This window comes from Cygnus olor, chromosome 11 (genome assembly GCF_009769625.2).
Source record: "Cygnus olor isolate bCygOlo1 chromosome 11, bCygOlo1.pri.v2, whole genome shotgun sequence".
Lineage (NCBI taxonomy): Eukaryota > Metazoa > Chordata > Aves > Anseriformes > Anatidae > Cygnus > Cygnus olor.
In genome coordinates, this window is record NC_049179.1 from 20,490,001 (window position 1) to 20,513,004 (window position 23,004).

At 40.3% G+C, this 23,004-nt stretch overlaps 1 protein-coding gene across 4 annotated transcripts in view; it reads left to right on the plus strand.

Annotated features, from left to right (window-relative positions):
- MAP2K5 (mitogen-activated protein kinase kinase 5) overlaps window positions 1-23,004 on the plus strand; it is a 130,045-nt gene that overhangs the window by 94,950 nt on the left and 12,091 nt on the right. For all 4 annotated transcript variants that reach the window (XM_040569604.1, XM_040569601.1, XM_040569603.1 and 1 more), the window contains 2 exons: window positions 12,213-12,274; window positions 14,825-14,870. In XM_040569604.1, coding sequence (XP_040425538.1) covers window positions 12,213-12,274; window positions 14,825-14,870 — 108 coding nt within the window. The remainder of the gene's footprint in view (window positions 1-12,212; window positions 12,275-14,824; window positions 14,871-23,004) is intronic.

Here is a 23,004-nt window from a genome sequence, read left to right on the forward strand (position 1 = left end):
AGCGTACTTTGTATCAGGCGTGTTTAAGGTGGTTTAGACAGACAAGGAGGGTGTTTGAAAGAAGAGAAGACTGGAGTGTAAGTATTTAAACGTCTGTTTTTATGTTCAATCAGAAGGACAAAATAAAAAGGTAAGGTGTAGAAGATTCAGGTGTAAGTAGCAGACTCCCTGTCTGAATTGAGGTGTAAGGAGAGGTTGCAGCTCTTGATAGTAAAGCATTTGAGTGCTTTCTCAGGGCTGACTGGCATCAATTTTGCTTTGTTTGTTTTTAATTTTAATAAGGTGCTGTTGTTAATTAGGAACTGTGAACAAGGAAAAAGTCGTGACTTTTTAAAGACTTGCCACAACCTCTAGCAGAACGTCCTTGCTGGCTCGCCAGGTCGCGGTTGCTGGCTGCAGGCATGGCCCGTTAGATGTTCGCTAGTCCCAGCCCAGCCATTGCAACGTGTCTGTTGAGCTTGATCTAAGCTCACCACCGGTGCGATGCCCGAGTGCCCGATCTCAGTTGTGTCTCAATCTGTAACTACTCCTTGTGTGAACCCGCTGCTCTTACCTGCGGTGAACACTTTTGTCCTTTTATTAGAGAATGACTTATCGACTTGGCTGAACTTCTTTTAAAAGTGACATTTGGGCCTTGAGGGATGCAGTTAAATTGAAATGAACGAGTATCCTTTGTGTAAAGGAAGGAGGGAGTTCTTCCAGTCCTGGCAAGCCTCCAGCGGTGCTTGCTCTTTTACCTGGCTCTTTATGGCGGTCTGTTTTTTTGAGTGGTTTTTAGGCAATTTGCTTCTTTCATCTTTTTCATCCATTGTTACTCCTATTAAGTGTGTTTTTGGATACGACATGAGAATTCCAAAGCACCAGTGCTGGTTACACCAGTAACAGAAGGCCATCCCTGTCCTGAAGACGTGAAACTAAATATGCTCATATTTTTACATGTTTTGCTACTGCTGGGCAAATTGCTTTTAAATGGACTAGACAAATTACTTTTAAATAGTTTTTAAATAGTAGCACCTAAACCTGAGTTCGGTATTCTAAAACAGAGCCCTAAAGAGCTGAACGTTATGGTGGAGCTTCTTGCAGCTTTCTCACACTTTCTTCGAGATTAGGATTGCGCCAATCTTCTTACAGAAACTTTAACCAAGGAACTTGGTGTAGACATCTGAGTGCCAAGCTAGCTTTAACGTTAGCATTCTGGTATTTACTTCTTTTAACTTACTTGATGTTCTGCAGTGTGCCACAGAGTCATCATTCTCCTGAGCTGGTGTTTCAGAGAGCACTGCGCTTGTGGGCATGTTGAGACTTCAGGTTATGGAGCATAGCTCAGCTGAAAGTTCTTTAAGTGCAACTCGCTTTGTTTTGCAACACACTCAGTGTCTAAATGGAAGTTGCATGCCATAACGTTTAGAGCCCGGGGGGAAGAGGAGAATGGATTGGCTCTGTAGTGTTATTTGCTCGGTACGTGTGTATTGTGAGGGGGTCATTTAGTAAGATATATAGCGTTTTGATAGTGGCTGCCACACCTGGAAGTGCAAATTCTTGGCATGATGGTGTCTTGGAGGACATTTATGTTAAGGTTATTCTGTTCTAGCTGGTGGACAGCACTGACTTTAACAGTTCCTCCTGCCACCCCCAGCGCTGCCCTGTATGCAAAGACCTCAGAGCAAAATGTGTGTAGTTTTTTTTTCCTCCTGGCTTTGTCTTTTGTAAGATGCCCATCCTGGGGACTAGCAGCAGGACCTGCTTATTTGGCTAATACACGCTCCTCCTTCTACGCAAGGACCTTTTTGAGAGGGAATCTCTCTACTATCTGGTACTCTGTAGCTGTTGTTGGTACTCTGAGTGATAAAGATTAGAAATGTTTAGTGTTGTAAGACTGATTATTTTGGGCCAAATTTTTCCCTTGGCTGTAAGGAGGTCCTAAAACTCACAGGAGGCAGGATCAGAGCCCCTCTCCTGCAGCTTCGCTGTGCAGCCCATCCCCAGGGGAGCCCCAGAATCCCCCACCTCGCCTAATGACGGTCATGACAGCGAGGAGTGATTGTCTGTAGCTTGCTGCTTCCTCCAAGCAGATAGTGCACAGCAGTGGTCATGTAACGGGGTGTTTCCTAGAACTTGTTTCTCAAGTCCCTTAATAAATATTTTTATGTGACAGAAGATGGTTGGGACTTTTGGCTCCTGAAAGTTGCGGTTAAACAGCTCATACCGAATTTCTCTTTGCACAACTATTTTATCTCCTCATATAGCTTGGAACAGAGCATACGAGTCCAAGAAGGAATCATATCCCCAGTGCCCCAGGCTGGCTCCAGGCTCACCCAGATAGATGGGGAGACAGCACCAATAGCTAAGACTGGTGGGGAAGGCTTTCAGCAGGCAAGGTGGTTATCAGAGGCCTTTGAATAGACCCAGAGTACCTGATAGAAACGTTATTTTTTTTATTTTCCATTATTGGAGGCCTAAATTGAGCAAATAACCAGGTATGTTGATGGTAATTTATAAAAAATATGGCAACAACAAGACTTAAGCATCTGCCTTCATTAATTCAGTGTTACATTATATGTGTGATGAACTTCATTTTCATAGATTTGATTAAAAAATTATACAAGTAGATTAGAAAAAAGTAATGATATCTTCTCATGTTTTGGTCAGTTTGAACAGCAATTTTAAGAATATATTTTTGGGAGATGGAAATTTATTCTGCTCTGTTTTTAACATAAGAAATGATCCAAAAAATCCAACTTCTCTTGAAGTTCAATATACAGAAACTAACACAGGTTGTCTTTAAAAATGATGAAACAGAAGTAACATTAAGGCCTTGATTCTTGATAATAGTTGCTTATTGTATTGGCAGTTGATGTGTTGTTTTTTTTAGAACCGGCCCACATTCTACCAAAATGTAGAGGTAATCCAAAAGTTAATGTTCTGCTCATTCATAATCATCTTTAATTCATAAGATTTGTCGATGACTGAACTAGTCAAGAGGTTGCTTGTGTATTACCTACATATTGTGGACTTACCATGCTCTGTAAGGTGGCACACGATGGAATAAAAACCATCCATGGGAGTTTTTAGATGTTCTGCAGTAGTGAAATTTTTTAAGCTGGCCTTTTTTTATTCTTTAAACTCTCAGTGAAATATGTGAGACATAGCAGGTGACTTTTGCAGTTTAAAGAGTCTGTCTGTTCATTTTCTAGGACTTAAATTTACTTCGGAGAAATTCTGCAGAATGAGCAAGTGATTTGAGAAGCATTGTAAACTCTGCCTGACAAATTTTTGTTAAATTATGTTATCGGGCTTTTAATGACATTGTTTCTGGGATGTTTTTTTTTAATGCCAAAATTAGCGAGAATCATTGTGTGAATAGGATGCATGCCTGCCAGGACCTTTATTTTTTAACATGTGGTAACTTACAGTGAAATCTGATCCAGCTACAAATAAGACACGCTCATTTAAGCAACAGTCCTAATCATAGCAGCATCTCCCACCATGATAAGACTCCTGTTTCTGGTCCAAAGATGAGGATAGACTAGTTGTTAATGCAGTTCATCCTGCAATACAGCCAGCAATAAAAGCAGTCTGCTGTTATTTGAGATCTGAGAGTAATTTAATATTCTAGCACTCAACTTAGTTTGTCTCCAACTCACCGAAATGTTATATGGAAAGCACTGAGCAGTGCAGATGAATCCCAATTGGGAAGGACATGCATCGCTTGCCGTGCACAGAGTCTTTCCAGAAACAGTCCAACATGAAGGAGAATGGAGTCCTGCTGGAAGCAGGAGCCACTGCCTGGCTTGGAAGATGTCCTAGATGTGCCCCTATGTTTCAGGATAATGCAGCCAAAGAATTTGCAATGCAGTCTACTCAGCAACAGGACCATGCTCCAAAAGCTCTAGGTGCATAAAAAAAAAGTTTGTATCATCTGAGTCTATTCCAGGCAATAAATTAGAAATATAAACAGCAGAACCCCAGAAAAATGCCATTAATTTTGCAGGCCCAGAAGAGATGCATCAGAGAAATGCAGGCCACCCAATTTCGCTTAGTGGGTTGACTCTGAAGCCTGAAGATTGCAATTAAAATTAGTGTGCTCTTTAACCTTTCGTGCTGCTCACAGTCTCAGAATGCCTCCCATGATTTTTTAATTGACAAAACACCTTAACTGCTCCCTGCCCAGCCTCCAGAACTCCAGCAACCTCCCAGGCACCAGCATGGTCTGGTTTTGTGCTCACTTTGCTGATGTTTGCAGGAGTCACTCGGTAAATCAAATTCCACTTCCAAGCAGAGATTGAGAACCTTAGCTTTGATTATAATTGTGCATTTTCTTTTTAATTCGTTAGAAGATTCTAAGTTTAAAAGGTAAATGAGGGTGCTGTAAATGTCCAGTTCAGTAAGCAGTGGGTTACTGGGCTCTGCAACCCTGCAGCAGAAGGCAGGTTTAAGTTTTCAGGAAAAACAGGGCTATGATCATAGGGTATTTTTGTAGTCAGTTGAAAAGTAGCATTGTTTTCGAGCTTCTCCTGACCTGTAGTTATTCATTTCACTGTTATCTTGGTGTCAAAATGTATTATGTCGGAAATTACTGTTTAGTTGCTTCCTCGGTTGCGTTCCAGATGCAGTATTTCTAAAACCTTCTAAAAATGTCATTTTTCCTGATTGCCAGTCAGATCAGCAGTTGGTAAAACACGTAGGTGATTGCAGGCTTGCAGATGAAGATCCCAAAAGGCCAAACCCGACAGCTCTCAGTTTTTCAGCATGTCAGCTTCCCATCCTTCCCGTCCTGTGGTTTTTGGCTTGGCAGGTAGCTGCTCTGTAGCTGGAGATGGCTGGATAAACAAAACTTGCCCTGTGGAATGCATCCAGTATGCTGCCCTCCTGATTTAAGCAACTACTTCAAATTTTCCTTAAGCTCTCCAGGGCTATTTTGTTTGACCTTTATTTAGTTAGAGTATCCCTACTAGGAAACCAATTATTGCCAGCCCCTTGGGTGGTTGCTGTAAACTGGGTTTCTCTGTACTGGAGCAGTTGTGGTCACAAGCTCTGTAGTTAAGCATCAGCTCTAGTTTGTAACCCTTTCTTCTTCATAATCTGAAACAAATTAATTTTGATTTCAAAGTTTCCATTGCTTGTCTCAGTGTAATAGTGTCTTAGGTGTTGGGTTTTTTTGTTTTTTTTTTTTAATATGTTGAAGTAAGTAGAAAAAAAGAACCTTATTTTTGTCCATCAATTTTAGTTAACATACTGGGATTAGTGGACATCCAAATTAATTACATTAGAAGCTTCAGGAGGAAAGGCTTTCAGGAGCAAGTCCTATTTTTGCACATAGGAGACAGCATTGAAAAATATTTATATTTTGATGAGTCAGGCAGAAATTTAAAAGAAAAATTAATTAGTTGTACTCGTGAATCCTTACCGTGACAGCTACATGAGTGAGTAGTGAGAAGCTTTCCATGAGTTTCTTGAACATTTCTGTTAAGCGCCCCCACAGAGATACTCGGTCTCACAAGACTGCAGTTTAATCTAGCTCAAGGACTTTACAAACTTCACAAATCAAAGACCTCTTTTTTTCTTTTTAAATTCATACTCTAGAAACATTTAGCAGCATCAGTTAATGCTAGCGTAGTGTTAATGTTGAGCTATAAAGCATTTCAATGTCAATAAATTTTCAAATTTTTTCATGGAAAAAATAACTTGGACTTAATACATGTATCCTGTATAGTTATTTCTATTCCCTCTTTTTCCTCCTGGTTAAATACATCCCTCTATTTATTGCTACAGCATAGCCTTAAAAATTCACAGTATGTTCAGCTTGATCAAATAACACAATGAAGACCATTGCCTCTTGAGTGCTGAATTTCTTAACCTTATGCATCAGTGCTACATTTTGCTATTTCTATAAATGAAGTAGAAAACTTGACAGGCTCTGAATGAAACAAGATTTTGTTTTTTCTTTGGGAATTTCTTCTTAGAGTCTCATGAATTGATTCGAATGTATGGATATCTCTATTTAACCCTGAAAATTTCTGGAGTTTTGAAGATTTCCATACAAGAAAAGCTGGTGTTAGGGGATACCCACGTGTGTGCATGTGTACGCATACCCACTGTAATTTGTCCTGTGGATAAGTTGTTTTGGGGTATGCTTTTATTGAGACAAAAACTGTGACCTTACTAGTGTATGAGATTCAGGGACTTATATAGGAACAAGGTAAAACCACAGGTAGGAATTGCTGAATAATTACCTTTAGACCAACCTGAGCAAGAACCTTCCCAAGAGGGCAAGCTCATTTAATGGTTCCTAAAACTCAATCTTGTGGATGTCAATGGTCATGCTTGATTATTTGCAGCAGTGTTTTATGAAAAAGCAATAAAAATGCATTGGGAGTGTACAGAGGAAAAAGGGAACAATAAATGGGTTTAGTTTTTCAATTGAGTCCCTTTGGTGCGAACAGGTAGAGGCTACGTTTCATGCTGCTGTGCCTTAGCTATTTGAAATGTGCGTATGTGTGTGTATCTACCCAAAACACTGCTGTGCTCTGCTAGCTTATGATCGACAAGAGACCAGCAATGAGAAGAAAAAATTCTTATGCTTGTTTTAGAGAGAAAGCAATTACAGTTACGGTTAAAGGATTAACCTGTTTTCCAGCTACCTGTACACTTATCTGCAAGGCCCTTTAGAGAGCCTCACTAACAGGTACAAAGCTTGGTGAGAGGTAGAAAATGTCATGTTGTACACTCTAGATTATTCCTAATGTTAATTACACTCCTCGGCTTCTTTCCTTGCCTGTCCTGGGCTCTGAAAAACATCCCACAGCAGCCAGTGCTGCAGAAGTGACAAGCGAATAGCTCCAAGTACCTGCTGACAAATTTAACCACGAATGTCTGCGTGCCTCGCGTACAAATGTAGGTTACTCATACGGTGTATTTTCAAGAACTTGGGGTGCATGTAGTTCTGCCTGAGAGAACAGCTGGTTCTCACGTGATTTGAGGTGTTAGAGGTAGGCTGAGGGTTTTGGTGGATAAAACACTGGCCTTTCAACCTTGGTTCCAGTCCAGCTAGAGATCTGGAAATAAATGAGTTTACTGCTGACACTCCAATCCCAGCAGACAGAACTTCACACCAAAATGCCCCCACATATAATTTGTCACATTTGGCATCTGCTACTAAGAAAAGAGCAAGAAGCGACCTGGCGCAGAGATGTAATCGTCTTTCACCTTCCTGCTAGGGGTGGGAGTATAATGGGGACAATCCAGAAATTCTTTTAAGTCTGGGCCTCTGAGCCCCCTCCAGACATCGTTGCTTTCCGCAAACTTGTTACTTGTAAGAGTTCACCTGCCATTAGGCTGGTGCAGGGCTTTTGAAGTAGATTGGCTAAAAGTCAGCAATGGAATTTTTTTTGTTAGGAATGCTGTAAAAGGAAGTTGACCTTGAAGGAGTAAATCTGAACATGTACAATATTGTAATTTGCTGGTCTCGTTGAAACAGCTCTGTAACTGCAGTGCGGTTATTACACATAATTGCAACTGGCAGCATTTCTGGTACAGCTAAAACTTAAGTTTGTCTGAAAAAAAATCACTATTTGGCCACAAAGTAAAAAGCAAGTAAGGGTATTATGTGAAAGCTTTAGCAACAGGGGAGCAGGAGTGCATACAAATTCTTCAGTCCTAGAGATTTGTCTAGGCTGAAGTGATAAGCCAAAAATGCTTTGTAAAGCGCACACATGATTTATTAAATACTGCCATTTCGGCATCAATGGACAAGTTGCAGAATAGGAATATCTGCCCAGAGGAGATGATAATTTCAAAGACAGGGTGTGCTGGGGAAACCCAGAGGAGAGAGTAACTGAAGTTTGGTTTACTCGGTTCTGCTAACTTCCCTCTTGTGGCCATAGAGCCATAGGACCATGGCATTTCCTTCTGCACAAGCACGCACACTGAGGAGAGAGTATTGCAAAATCGCAGTAGCTCTGGAGCTGTGGGGAATGGGGAATTTTAACCCTTCATGGAGACGGAGTTAGCAGATGAGGAGGCAATACTACTTGTGAGCTGTATCTGTTGATTGAATTTGGGTTTACCCAGACAAACTTTCAAGTTGGACAGAAAGGAGAGGAAGGTGCCTCATCCATATTTATTTTTCTTTCCATCATTTGTGAGTTTGCTGTACATTATTTTTCCCTGAGCCTCAGCAGAATCTCTGCTACTGCTCTGCTTGATGGGAGCAAAACAGATCAAAAGACATTTCGGGTAGCAGATTTGAGAAGCAGGTGAGAATAATGCTTAGACCTGTCATTTGAACTCTTATTGCACAGACGGGAAAGGATTGGTTGACTTCTGGACACATTACTAGGTTGTTCACTCTTTGTTGAGACCTGTGGGGGAAAAAAAAAAAAGACGCAGATAGTAATGCCATCAGTCCCTTCAAAAGAGAGGGCTTTTGAAGGGATTGTCACAGTGTTCATCTTCCCATGTCTTCATCTAAATAATGTGACTTCCCCTAACTCCATGGAAGTCAATAAGGTTTATACCAGGGCATTGGCACTCCATAAATTAAATATTAGGATCAGTGTTTGAAGTTTAAAGCCCTCCCTCCTCCTGCTAGCTCAGATTTTCTGCTGCTGTGCTTTTTTCTTTATGCCTGAGCACCTTGCTGACAAGTGCTAATAACAAAATGCCAAGAGAGGGTCCAGTCGGAGTTACCACACATTAAACATTCTGAACTTGTCCTTTTGCTCATAGATTGTGCATAATTAATAATTAAACGCTTTCAGTTGTAATGGGTTGACCTTCTTGAACTGTTCATTATTCACAAGGCAAAGGCATCACTCAAACTTTTTTTCCTATTGCCCTTCCCCGTTCACACCGTATGTGCACGGTTTGGCTGGTTTTGAGGCTGATCACAGAGAAATCATAGAGGCTGATCCTGTCTTCTCCTGCAGCAGATCCCAGTTGCAGAAATGTTGCTTGGAGGCTTGGGACAATAGCCAGCCTTGGGAATAAGCAGCCAGGGGATGTAAGAGGCAATGAGTACGTTGCCCTTTGCAACCATTTGTGACTCTACTGCCATTTTCGCAGCATCTTCGATATATTGTTCTTCAAGATATTGGTTAAATATGTGGTCTTTAATGAAAATGAAATGTTCCCATTCCTTTGAGAGTTAGCCAGAGTCATAGTCTGGAGAACATCATGATAAAATATAGGCTGTACTTATTTTGTGTAGTTTGGGAAATTTTTGCTTTATACCTGATGCAACAACATCGTAATTGCTCAAGTTTCAGAGGCAGCAATAGGAACACTTCTCTCACTGGAATAGCTCAAAGTACAAAACACTCTCGTCTTTCTACTACTCAAATGTTCTTGAATAGAACAATGGCAGAAACAGAAATATTTCAGTCACCAGTTTCCCTGGGTAGATATCGTAACTGAAGGGATGTTTTCTGTTTCGAGTTGTTTTAAAAAGGGAACTTTTCAGTATTTACCTTTGTAAGTAGTTGAGAGCCCATGCTTTCCTGGTTCACCTGAAACCAAAATCCGCAGCCTCCTCCCCTGACTTACCTAATGCTGTAAAGTAAGAATTGGCTCATATTTACTGGCGTGGAATTATTTACTTCCACCGATCTGTTTTCCCTCAAATGCACTTCCTAGCGAGTATTTTCCTGAGATCGATGTATCATCCCAAAAGACTTGCAATTCATCAAGTGAACGACCAACAAATGTGTGGGACGTGCAGTCTGAAATCCTTGGGAAGGCTGCATGAAAGCATCTTGTTTTCATACTGCTGAGATGTAGGTGGTGTTTATCTCCCTGCCTCCACAATCTCTTCCTGAGCTCCTGCAGGAAGGCCAGCGGAGGCCTGGCCATGGCTGTCAGGCCTGGGCAGAAGAGGCTACGCCCAGATCAGGTTAAAATGCTTGCGTTTTGACAGAAAGCTGTGCCAAAATGTAGCGTTTGGGGTTTACTTTCACCTGCCTGTGCCAGAGCACCTCATCATCTGGCTGTGCTGCGGTTCAGGAGCCACTGGGTGAAGGCACCCATGCTGGTCTTCGTGGCCTGGTTCTTGCTGCTGGCTTCGCTTGGCGTAGCCCAAGGCTGGTGGCTTCAGAGCAGTTCATCAGCCTCTCTTCAGCTCTCATAATGAAGCTTCACTCTATTACGGGTCCGTCATCTCTTTGCGATTGCAGAAATTATCACCTACCAAATTGGTGCGAAGTGCCGCGTGCCCGTCCTGCTCCCCCAGCGCGCACCATCCACGCTGGCAGCCCCGCCAGAGGGATGCTCGTGAGGAGCTCCTCACTCCCATTGTGCTGAAACAGCGGGGGAACATCGCTGGGCAGGGCCACTTCCCCACGGAGAGGGCTCCAGTAGCTTTGCCGTACAGTTTTCAGTGATCTGTAATGTGTGCCCAGCATCTTTCATACGTTCCTGCCCCGAGTCTGTCCCCCATGGGGACCACGGTGTTTGCCACCTCAGGTGCCAGCGCGGGGAAGACTTCTGCAGGACACGAGAAAAGGATGGGGAGAGGCTAAACCTGCTGGGCTCCACACAGTGGAAGCAAGCCTGACACTTGGCTCTGCATTTTCTGTGTTAATATGAATAATTTTCATGCACGGTTCTTTGAAGTGGAGAAAGTTTAATTGCGCTGTTTATTTCCTTGTGTTCCTTCCGCTCTCCAGTGCAAACCTTCCTATATTGATGTCATTTATAAGTTTAGAAACAATAACCTCTCCTTCGCCCGGGCTAAGTTCAAAGAGAATTTGGGCATGTTATATCAAACAGTCCTTGTATTTAATAGAACTCTTTGAAAATTGTAAAGCAATTTTGGCTTCTCCTTTTACTCTTCACTTACTTTTGATTTAATTGTATTTTCCAGCAGTTTCCAATTGTTTGAATTGGAAACAAAGCCTTAATAAGAGTTCTAGTTAATTTTCTGTCTTGTAATTACCGATCTCATTTTTCTGATAATTGGCCACAGCAATTATATGTATATTTACTAATCACATAGGAGGCTCTGCAGTTGTGTCTATCTGCCACCATTGATAATGGCACACACATTGCAGAGGTGCTTTTATCATCTTCTTTTTTCCACTACATCAAAGCTATTTCCTCACATTCTCAATAATGAATACATGCATGCATTTGACACAGTTGTGTGCTAGAGAAATTGTTTGGCTCCCACCAAATGCTGCACGCTCTGAGTTTCTTGCCTGCAGCGCTGGAAGGTTGTATGTAATGATATATTGCTCATCCAAATGGCCAAAGCACTCCAAAGCACAGTGAGATTAAAATAAGTCATTCCTTTGTTAATTTAAATAGGTGCATGTATCATACTTTGCAGGGTACTTTGTGTAGGGATGTCAGGGAGGAAAAAAAGCCGCCGAAAGGTATTTTTAATAGCAAATGAGAATAGATGAGAATGGAGTCATTTGCAGCTGCCTGTTTTATGTGGCTCTCTTGTTCCAACTGTAGGTCTAATGAGATGACACTGTTAAAGTACTCTGCAGTGTAATTTCATTACATCCTGAGCTGTTACACTATAAACACAGTGGAGCTCTCTGTCATTCTTGGAAAAACTCCTAAATTCGTAAAGCCCTTCTTTGCAAATGGTGATGTTGTTTGTTCCCCATTTCTATATTTTTTCCCTGTGCTCTTAATTTTTTTTTCTTTCATAAACACTGAGTGGTTATTTTCACTAGACTGGTAAATCTTGCATATTTTCCTCCTAAAAATTATTTCATCTTTTAAATCTAGAACAGACTGCGAATTAGGAGAGCCTCTAAAATGAATAAGTGTAAATAAACATGAGTGTAAATAAATAGCAAATGCAGTGAAAGAAACAAAGGTCAACACAAGAATAATTTCACAGCTCTTTGTTAATTACAAGACCATTTGTGTGTTACTTAAATAATCATTAATTTCTCATTTACACTTTCCCTACCTTCCTTTTTACCCTGTGGCTATCATTGTCCTTTTTTTCACCTCCCCTCAGTGTCTTTCCACATGTTTTTACCCATTGTGTAATACTCATTAGTTGAAATTCAGTGTTTTATAACACATTCTCGGAAGAATTTGTACCTTTCTCCCTCAAATTCTCTGTGTGAAAAGGAGGCTTTGTTGATTCCTTTTTTTTTTTTTTTTGGCTGTTGTTGTCGCTGTTATATTATTCTCCTTCTAAAAAATTGTCTTCTCTGCTTCTGACTCTGCTTCTTGTTTCAATCCAATCCCAGGAATCGCCCGTCCTTCCAGTCGGGGAGTTCTCTGAGCCATTTGTACACTTCATCACTCAATGGTAAGCTCAGTTTGCAAACATGCCATGCCCTCAATGTAAATGATACATGCCATTAACTCTGCAGCTCTGCGAGACCTTATGGCTTTCCTTGCATCCTTTCTGAGAGAAGAGGGACTTGGGGGCCTTGGGCAGATGGGGCAGCAAAGCTAAGCAAACTGTTTAAATTATGTAAACGTTATTTACACAAAGGGTCGTAAAAGTACTTACAAGGGTTTTTCCTGTTTTAATAAACCTGCGCTGGATGTGGGTGCAGTCTTGTGCAATGAGACTCTTAAGAATTCATCTGAGGGTAAAGAGGCCGCAAAAACCCAGGTGTATAATATCATTATTTAGGGCTTTTTAAAATATTACTTATAAAATTGCCACAATGTTTAGAAAGGCAAGTAGCCTTGATTAATTCATTGGCTTTTCAGTAAGTAATTTTTACTGGGAATCGTATTTTAAAACACACCATTGGGTATATTTTCTTTCCTTAAACTGAATAGTTCTTTGAAGACCATTTAAATTAAAGGAGAATAGGCAAGGAGGAATTTGTAGAATAAAGAATACACTTCTCTAGTGACAAGAGAATGAAAGTCTTATGGGTAAGCTATCCTAAAGAAACAGAATGAAGGGAATATCTTTTTAAACTGTCATTCACTTTAATAATAATAATAATAATTAATAATAATAGGCAGTCATTTATGTATGGCAGAAGAAACAAGCTTGAATTTTGTACAGGTAAGATTTGTTTGACTGAGAAGCATCCCTTTTGTGAGCATGCACTTCCAGGATGCTCAGCTGTGCTAAATCAGATGGAGCCATCTCAGTGTGTGCCACCGAGAGCAGCAGCCGCGTGGATGAGAGGACTACTTCAGGGATGTTTTCTCAGTGAAAACAAGGCACTCAAAACCCTTGGCTCCACGCAGATCTGTAGGTCGGGCTTCACAGCGTTTTCCAATTCTCTGTACTGTGTGCGAGAGCCACTGCAGCAAAAGCCATCTAAAATATTTCTATTTTGAATACCTAACATAGGAGAGAGTGCCTTCCAGGTCTGGCATAGTATGTAACAATCAATACAGAAACAAAAAGCAGTCTGATTATCAGTTAATTAAAGCAAATAAATAATTCAAGTTTGCATAACGTAGGCCTCCTTTTTCAATAGTTTCAGTTTACAAAGAGCACCTCCATTCGGGGGTTTCTGCACCACAACTGATGTGCATGAAGCTGTATATTTTTAATCCCTTCAAAAAGTAATGACAGGCTGTTTTTTTTTTTAAAAAAAAAAAAAAAATCTCATTGAGGCTGGGGGAGGGATAACCTGTGTTAAAATTTCCACAGATGTCAAACTGAAGCATAACTGATGGTGGCTAATAGCCTTGTTTTCCCTGGGGACGCAGCTACTTTGGACTGTCAGATTAGAACTGTTACCAACCTACTCGTCAGACAGCTTGCTTTACTTGCTCATGCCTGCATTATTTGAGGTGCGTGTAGTTATTTGTAGGGAAGGTAAATCGTGTCATTAATGCAACCTAACTGCATCACAGATTATCTAATATTTTAGATATAGTGTTATGTAGGCTGTACAGCACACAGCTCTTTTTAGAATGAGGCGTTACTGTTTAAAAAAGCAAACAAATGAGAAGAAACTCTGAATGCTATTTAAGCAATCAATTTCTAATAAGTATTAGAGATGTCAAGTGAGCAGCATATCAGACGTTATGACTTTATACCAGAGACGCCATAAACCCTGGCTGTTTGGATGTAATCCAATTAGTCAGTAGGCAGCTCCTGATGGTCACCTCTGTGCCATGTTATTGTGTTCCTTCATGCAGCTAAGCACAGTCTTCAATAGCTAATTGCACCTGTTGCACAGAAAACTAGGACTATTTGGATGAGAAACATGATCTTATAAACAGCTTAATGCTGTGTAATGAACTATCACCCTGCAGTGTAATGGAAATGAATGTGAAAAAATTAAGGTAGAAACCCCAGGGTATTGTGTGTTTTCCTGAAGCTGTTTAGTGTTAGAGTTAAATTTCCCACCTGTTTGTATAATATGTTGTGTCAAGCTATGTAATAATCCCTAGCAAAATGAGAATCAACTTACCTTCTGAGCTGATTGGTTTTCAATGATCTTTATATTTACACATATTCATGGTTACAAGCAGTATAGACCTATAAATAAAAGGGAAACAGTTGTCTCTACGTCTCATTCAGAGGAAGGCATTAGTAGGTATGACGTCTTTCGAAAATGATGAAAGAAACCTAGACATTTGTAGGGAACTTCAAAGACGCACATACAGAAAAGATGAAAATTGGCTAACAGTCAACAAAATATTAATAACAGAGAAACACTGACCGCGAGGGAGGGAGAGGAGAGGAGAAGTTGATTAACGTCTTGGCCACTGTTAGGAACCCTGTCTTCCATCGGTATGTGATGAAGTTAAGAAATACATTGAAATTCTAGACACAGTCTGTCTCTGTTAAGGGAGGATGTCTTCGCTGTTTAAGCAAATGGAATAAATAAACACTTGTTTATATATGAACATTTTGTTTTATGTCACATAGCATGAAAAAGCAACCAAAGGAAAGACCAGCTCCCGAAGATTTAATGGTAAGTAAAACTTCAGAGCCCTCCAGTGTGGTTTTCATATGAATGCTTTTTATTAACATATAGGGAAGTGGAGTTTTTGCCATTTTTTGTGTTGAGTTTTTTTTCAGCATGTACAAATTTAAATCTGAACTGTTTCTGGCTTGTGCAGCAATTACACACTTAGAGAGAACACCCATACAAAAGGTGGAATTCTGATTCCACTCAAGTTAGTGGATATTTTGCTGTTATGTTCGTTGTGGCCAAAGCTTCACTTGTGATTTGGGGAGTTAATACAGAACTTTCACAGCCCGTATCAAGTTTCAATCAAAAAGATTTTGATGCTTAATACACATTTTTTTCAGTTTGTATGTCCAGGGATTACAGCTTAATGTAGGTCACTCCTTGTCATCGTTTGCTAGTCTTAACCTTTCAAAATCTGAAGATTGAAAACGGGATATGGTCAAAATATTGTATATTTAATGAAATGCAGAAGCTACTGTTTTCACCTATATTCATGTACAATGAAATTAGTTTGGCTACAGAAGATTGAGTTAGTATGTGGCTTTGGTCTTCCCATAGAAAGACTGTCAGTGTTGGAATCTGAGCTCAGAGACCACTTCTTTTTCTAGCAAATGTCGTTTTTTCAGTAAGGCAATAATGGGGTACCTGCTCTTGAGCTGGTCCCTTGTGGCTATGCATTTAGTGCAGAGTACTGTTTTTAAGCTACTAGAAAAATACAGAATCAAACAATTGCTTTAAGTATTTACAATAATTTATATTGGAGATAGGAGTTGTAGTTGAGAATCTTCTGATTTGCAACAAATATCTTTGTTTTTTAAGTGTTTCATTACTTTTTGTATGTGCTATGTTTCCTGTCACTTGGAGATTTCTGTAAAATCACTGTAATTTATTTTCTGTGCATTGAATATGTAGGAATAATTTTAGCAGACTTCAACGACATACGGAACACGTTTGCGTCATTTTCTTTCTTGCTTACATGCTACGAAATACAAGTAAAATAAACAATTGTTTCTACTGCAGCGATTCTCTAGTTAAAGGCTAATCTCCGCAGATGCCCTGGGGCAGATATCTCACAATCCAGACTAGTCTCAGTGTAGACCCTGGTTAGTAAAGTATTTAACTGTGAATCTCATTTTAAGGATATTAACTTAAATAGATCCACATTTGAAGTTAGGCACCTGCTTAAATACCTTGGCAAAATGAGGCCTTGAAGTTTATCAGAGCCCCTCCACTTTGTGGTGGTGTGCGTCTCGTATGAAAGGCTTACTCTGCCTTATTTTGTCTTTTTTATTAACTTTTGATGGTTGGAAAATTCTTGCAGTTAGTCACATCTGAGAAAACTTGGAACAGGTTCTAGAGATGTAGACACATTTACCTTGTGCACTATTATGCTATGGCTGGATAGCTTAGCTATTAAAACAACGGAATAGGGTTTCATAAAACCTGTATCTGTTTGTAAATGCATGTTTCAGTGATGCAATAGGCCTGCCACTTATAAATAAAACATCTGCAGATCGCACATACCCCCATAAGTATATATGTATGTTTGGAAGCAATAACACCACTCCAGGGTGTAGAGTCATAAAAATGAGGCCAAAGGGTGAGTGCCTGCAGTACCAGGGAAGTGCACAGATTTATCTTTACAACTACATGCCCTGGAGTGTGCTAGTCCCCTTTTAAGGAGGTATTTTGTAAAATAATTTTAAAATTATAGCAGCCCAGAAAAAAAAAAAAAAAAAACAACTTCCTACTTTTTAAACAAAATCTTTTGTTTAACACATTTTTTCCCTCATGCTACTTTCTATTCAATTATAAATGAACTTGCAACAGCAAATACTAAAGCATGAAGTAGACTGCTGCTGAAATAGAGAAGTGACCCAGTCCTTGCCTGCAATGTGGCCGACCCTCATAAGCTGGCCTAAATTCCCTCTCCCAGCCGGATGGGCTCAGAGCACCCTGCGCTTTTCTGCAGCAGGCTCACTGCTAGCTCAGTAGTTGCTCTCCGGTCGGGTCCTTTGCATTCTAGCACTGACCCAGCCTTGTCAAGGAGCACTTTATTTCTGATATTTATATGCAGATATACATTTGCATATGTGTGTAATAAATACACATACACAAGCATATCAGAACATGCATATACATATGTGTATGTGTATTTCCCTGCTTAGCTGGAAAACGGGGCCAACACTGTTAAACATCCTCTGAATTCTGGAATTTGTGACCGCAGTAACCTTTCTGATTCCCCATCTTCTGTTTCTGAAGCCCCTGTTGTAATTCTAATGGCTGTCTCTGTGTTAACTAGCAGTAGCAGGTAGAGTGATGCAGATACTATCAGTGAAATCCTGGACCTCTCAAGGTCAGCTTACCGTTGATTTCACTGAGAGCAGGATTTCACGTTATTCGTTGTTTGTTTTGATTTAAAGGAAATGTACTAGCAAGGACGAAAGGTGTAACATGTAATCATCGTTAGCTTCAGACAAAACAGCGGAGTGTAAGTTTTCTCCCCTATGGACATTAACCGTACTGGAAGTCACTATTTTGTAACCAATTTAGTATAATTAAAGACTGGAAGCAAAATGAAGGGAGCAGAACATCAATCTTTTTCTGCTCTCCTGATAATCAGTGAATTGTTAAATGCATTTTAAGAGCCAACTAACAATACCTGGAGTGCCAGATTGGCAACTCCAGTGAAGTCACAGGGTTACATCAGGGATGGATTTACCCCGTCTATCATGCTAAGAAGCCCTTTTTTTTTTTCTTTTTATAAAAGTCACTACACACATTTTGTTAGAAAATAGGGCCAAAGCCAAGGCTGTATGAAATTCCTGTATAAAATCAGGCTTTCTAGTACCATAGGTATTCTTGTGGAAGCGAACACCAGATTTCCATAACAGCTCACAAAAATTAACTTCCTCTATTTACACCCAGTCTTCCTTACACCTGTCCACCAAAAAAAAGATATATTTATAACACCAGTTTCTCTGTGTATACATAATCAGCAATTTAGTTGATTCAAAGTATTTCCAATTAGCAGACTTTTTCCACGGAAGTGTTTAAAAAAAAAAAAAAGTAATTTCACCAGGCAATGGGAAAATTGGCCATTCTGGGGAAGGAATGATCTTTATAATTCACCAGTGGTTATTCTGAACATTGTTCTTACTGTGTCTGCTCTTTTGTCTCCAATTTGTTCCTTCTTAAGACAAGAAGGGCATAGAGTCAATTAAATTGAACCTGCTCCTGTTTCAGCACCATGGAAATCTGCACATCTTAGTGTATTCCTCTGTCTCTCTTCTCTCCCCTTCCAATAAGAAAAGGAAGATCTCAGCAATTCTTCTCTGTATAGATAATTTTTTCCATGAACTTCCTGTTCTCATTTAAACCACGGAGCCATCTGGCATTGCAAGCCAGGCTGCCGGGAAAGCACGGACAGGCACGAGTGGGGTGCGTGCAGTTAGCGAGCGCGACGTGGCAGCACGGGGAAGGTTCGAGCTCCTGCTTGTGCCGAGTGTATGGGTAGGCATCCGCACGCTGGTTTGGCTCAGGAAGCTGTAGATCTGACTGTATTTACGGTATTTTTCAGAAGCTTTCCATTCTAAGCTCTATTTAATGGAATCTATGCATAGTAAGTAATCAGGTCAGAGAGAAGCAACATCCCCTGTTTGAGATCAATCGCTGGCTAATACTTTATCTAGGCCACTTTATTATCTCATGCTGATTCCATTCCCATTCTCCTCCTCCTTTGTACATGCACTTCAGCTGTGGTAAAAGTACGTATCGCATACATATTAAAAACATATACCCATTCTATCTGTATGTAAATGTGTGAGACACAGCTGGATATTGCAGGAGTTTGATTTACTAATAGTTATTATCTGTTCTAGCTGTTCAGAGGCAAAGAGAGTTTCAGAAAACAAGCTAGCGCAGAAATTGCCTTTATGATATCACTATCCCGCTTTGGTAATTGTTTAAAATCTCTTCTTTAGCTGGAAGCTTGGCCTTTTATTTTGCAGATTGTATGTGCTTTTCAAAAAACCAGCAGATCTGTTGAAGTCTCCGGTTGAGTTTTTTTGTTGGTACAGCACTGAACTCTACTATGCTACATATTGCTATATAAATGAAAGCGATTTACTTAAGGAAATTGTATTTGAAATACCAAAAGTCAAGCATGTAGCATTTATTTCTTTATGTTTTCCCATGGATGCCTAAAAGTACGGTCATTAAGATGCCGTTTGGATTTCTTGAGGGACATATCGGGCAGATAGAGGCAATGTTTTTGGCCAAAGATCCAGTCAGCTTCCGCACTTGATTCCTTTTGCACAGATCTTCTCATTTTTGTTTAGGTCTCCAAATAGAAATTACAACTTCTAGCTTTTCTCCTTTTTTAACTTTAAATTACTGATGCTGCTTATGTTGGCATGTGATTAATTCAGAATTGTATGATAAATTGTACATCATCTGTGTCAAAACCACTGACTTGCTGAAAACGTTTTTTATTTTTTTTAATTATTATTATGTTGTTTGTTTGTTTGTTTAAATGCCTAGTGTGATATTGAAGTTCCCTATTCCTATGCATTCAGCAATCCCTCTGTACGCTTCAGGAATGGCATTTAGATCAGGCACCTTGGTCTTATTAGCTACAGTGGGCATTTTTTCAGATAGATCATTTGTTATATTTAAATAAGTTTTCATAAACATTGCAGACTGTCAAAAATGGATTCTGGTTCTGTGTTTCCCTACCTGCAACAAATACAGGGAATCAGAAATGAGAAGCATTTAAGTAGCACTATTTTAAGTAGTCATTTTCTAGAGAGTCTGACCAGTAGCAGTTCTTACCAGGTAGAGCTAAACTTGTTTGCAGCTTGTTGTGTTAAACCATGGTTTGTAGCCTGTGGGAAATACTTTTTTGCTTTAAGCAAACAAGTGGAGGATCAGTGTAATCCTACCTGAATTTCCATGTAAACCTTCAGAATCAAGCCAATAGCGTACTTCCACTCGTCTTTGTCAATAACAGTGTTTTCCCCCAACAGCTAATTTGGCTTTGCGTTATAGCAGTGGCATCACTGAGTAGCTGAGAGCACTGAACAGGCTGGGTTTTTTGATGACCTTAAATTTTGACAAAAAGCAGAGGGCTGTCTGCACTTCGCTTTTCATAGATGCATCCAGTAAATCTTCTGAAGACAGCTTACAGATAAATGTTTTCTGTCTCTATCTGTCTAGATGTTTATGCATCATTGCTGGATCACATTGAGCCAAGAATTTTCACTCTTTGGCTACTTACAAGCATATTTTTTTTCCCGAGCCAGTGCAGGATCACCTATCAGAGATGATTTGTCCAGCATAAAATTGTCAGTGCTTGAACCTGTGATGGATAGCTTTGTTTGCAAACATTTAGGCTGTCCTCTGTCACAATGATCCCAGTTCATTCACCCCATGACAAGGAGAAATTCTGACAGACACCAAAACACATACCAGATGTAAAGGAAAGGGCTTTTTCCTGACTTCCTAAGGAAAAATAAAGTACAAAGCCAGGTATTTCAGCTGTTGTAAACATGATAAATATTAATCTGTGTCCTCAATCGATCACAGACACACAGTGGACAAGGAGTCCTGGATGAAATCCTGGCTATGCTGGAGTCAATGAAGAATTTCGATTGACTTCACTGATGCTGGGATTTCACACTAGGATTTGGGGTGTTCCTGTTACTGTGTGTTTGTCATCTTCCTTGGTCAGGGTAGTTGAAGATTTGGAGGAAAAAAGTATATTATTTCAGGAGGCCGCATTACTCAACATTCTGCTGAAATAGGGGAAGGTGGGTTATGGATCTTCCCTTCTCTCTCTTTCCTTTGCTCTCTCTCTGCTGTTCCTGTCCTTAGGGATATGATTTGCTCTTCTTTGTCACTTGAGAAATCAGCTATCAAAATGGAGAAATATATTCTATCAGTGTCACTAAATCCAGCAATTACAGAAGACTATGATTGTGACAAGGTTAACTTGTTAGCATTAGAGTTTTAAGGTGTTATATTCATTCACTGTCTTCTGCAGTCCCATTGCTCATACCACTGCTGATTTTTTACGGAAAATGTGAAAATCTGACTCTTTCTTTCTAACATGCCCTAAAGCTGCACAATATAGTGGCACTTTCCAGTGAAATGTGAAAAGAAATAACTTGAGCTGGCACAAAGAAGTATTGAAAATCTAAGGAAATTGGGCAAAAACAAATTGGCAACAGCTTAGAGTGATACAGCTTACAAGGTAGTTAATATTTTTGGTGACTGGAGTCTCTTGGGCTTTGCAGTTTAATTTGAGCAAATGTTTCATTTGGCACTTCTAGTTGTTCTGTAGTTCTCCAGGCACTTAGGCAAATATTTACATCTCACTCATTTTGGTAGCAGAATTAGAAGTCTTTGAATTATGATACACTGAGAAGTTGTGCATTTATGATATTAGTATTTCTATGTCAATTGTCTTTCCTACGTATTTATTTTTTAAAAAAGAAAGAAAATGTTAATGGTTCCAAAATAAGAGGCATACCTGTAACTCCTAGAATACTATCCTTCCTCTTTGTTCCACATTCATCACAGAATTTGCTGTAACGGGCGGCTCTGGAAATCTATGTACAGTATTTATTTGGGTAATGAAACTGGAATTTTAAATTGATTCAGACCTGCTGGATAGATTGAAATTGCTGAAATTGGTATAGTACCAGCAACAGTGGGCCTGCGTTCTGATTAGCACCTCAAGATTCTCCTGCAGTATTAAATAAGAGTAGTAATTGCCTATGAATGAGCAGAGTATAAAGCAGGAGATACAGATATGGCTTCCTATGACCTGTGTGCATTATGCCTCAAATCCCTTAATCAGATTTGTGCCAGTTGATTCTTACATCCACAGAAATTCAGCTGGAGGATCAGGGCCTAAAGTAGTAAAAAATCAATTAATACGACTTTCTAATTTGTGCAGTTGACAAAAACGCATGTAAATAGGGAACATTTTTCTACTTAAGAGGGCTGCACTGAAAGATTTTTAATTGGATTTTCATTGTGATTGACAGCACTTGATTATGACAGTAACTTTATTTGGCTGGACTGTTATAGCCCTCTTGTTCGGATTTTTTCCATCAAAGCTCTTTTTTATCCGCTGAATTCCCAGCGGAGCAGCAGTGGCTGTGAAAGAGCCTTTTAGCACCTTTGTTGCAGCCATCCCTGGTGATGATTGGACCCAGCTGGTAGCAGATAAGAAAATGTCCCTCTCACAAAGAGGTTGCATCTCCCGTCCCCATGACTTCAATAATTTTAAGAGCCCCAGAAACCTGTTGAGGATTAGAAGTAGCTTTAGATGTGAAATGAGTGTTAAGTATTAGTAATCGGGAGATTAGGGCCCCGGGGACAATGGGAGATAAACAACTGCAATTAAGGCAAATCTGCCAGAGTAAACAAAATTTAGCAGAAACAGATGCCCTAACCATTTTGGGGGATTGATTGGAGGGCACCGAGGAATCGATTTTTGTCTTGTTTACACTTTCAAACCCCTGTGATAAACTGGGAGGCTAAATATTTCATACAGCCTGATTTTAGTTAATTTTTTTCCAGCTCCTCACAGTAGGTCTGCTCTCTTCTAACAGTGACCAGGCCTGAGTTTATTCAGCGTTCACAGGGAGCAGCTAATTGTCTATGAAGGGCCCCTGTGTTTAAATGGGCTTGACAGGAATTTAAATTTTGTTTCAATCAACCTCTGCGCTCACAGCCTGCTCCAGTTTCTAATTTTTAAATTAAACATGATTTTTTGAAGCCGCGGCCTCTCCTCTGGAAGCGGCTGCCCGCGCTCCCGCCGAAGGCAGCTGCCGCAGAGCGGGAACGCGCGGGTTTATTAAGGCCGTAACGGCAAAGCGCGACGAGCCGCGGCCCTGGAAAAGTTCATTGTCCCATAAACACGCATCTGCCCATTCCAGTTTAATGGGGGATGCTGAGGTGGATGCTCAGCTGGTGTAGGCCGGAATGGCTCTGCCAGAGCCTGCCTCTGCCATGGGGAGCCCGGCCCTGCCGGCCTCAGAGCCGAGCTTGGCTCCCAGTGGGGTCTGGGGGAAGTGGTCGAGGTGGCCTTGGTCGTTTGCGCACTGACCTTGTGAGGGATTCA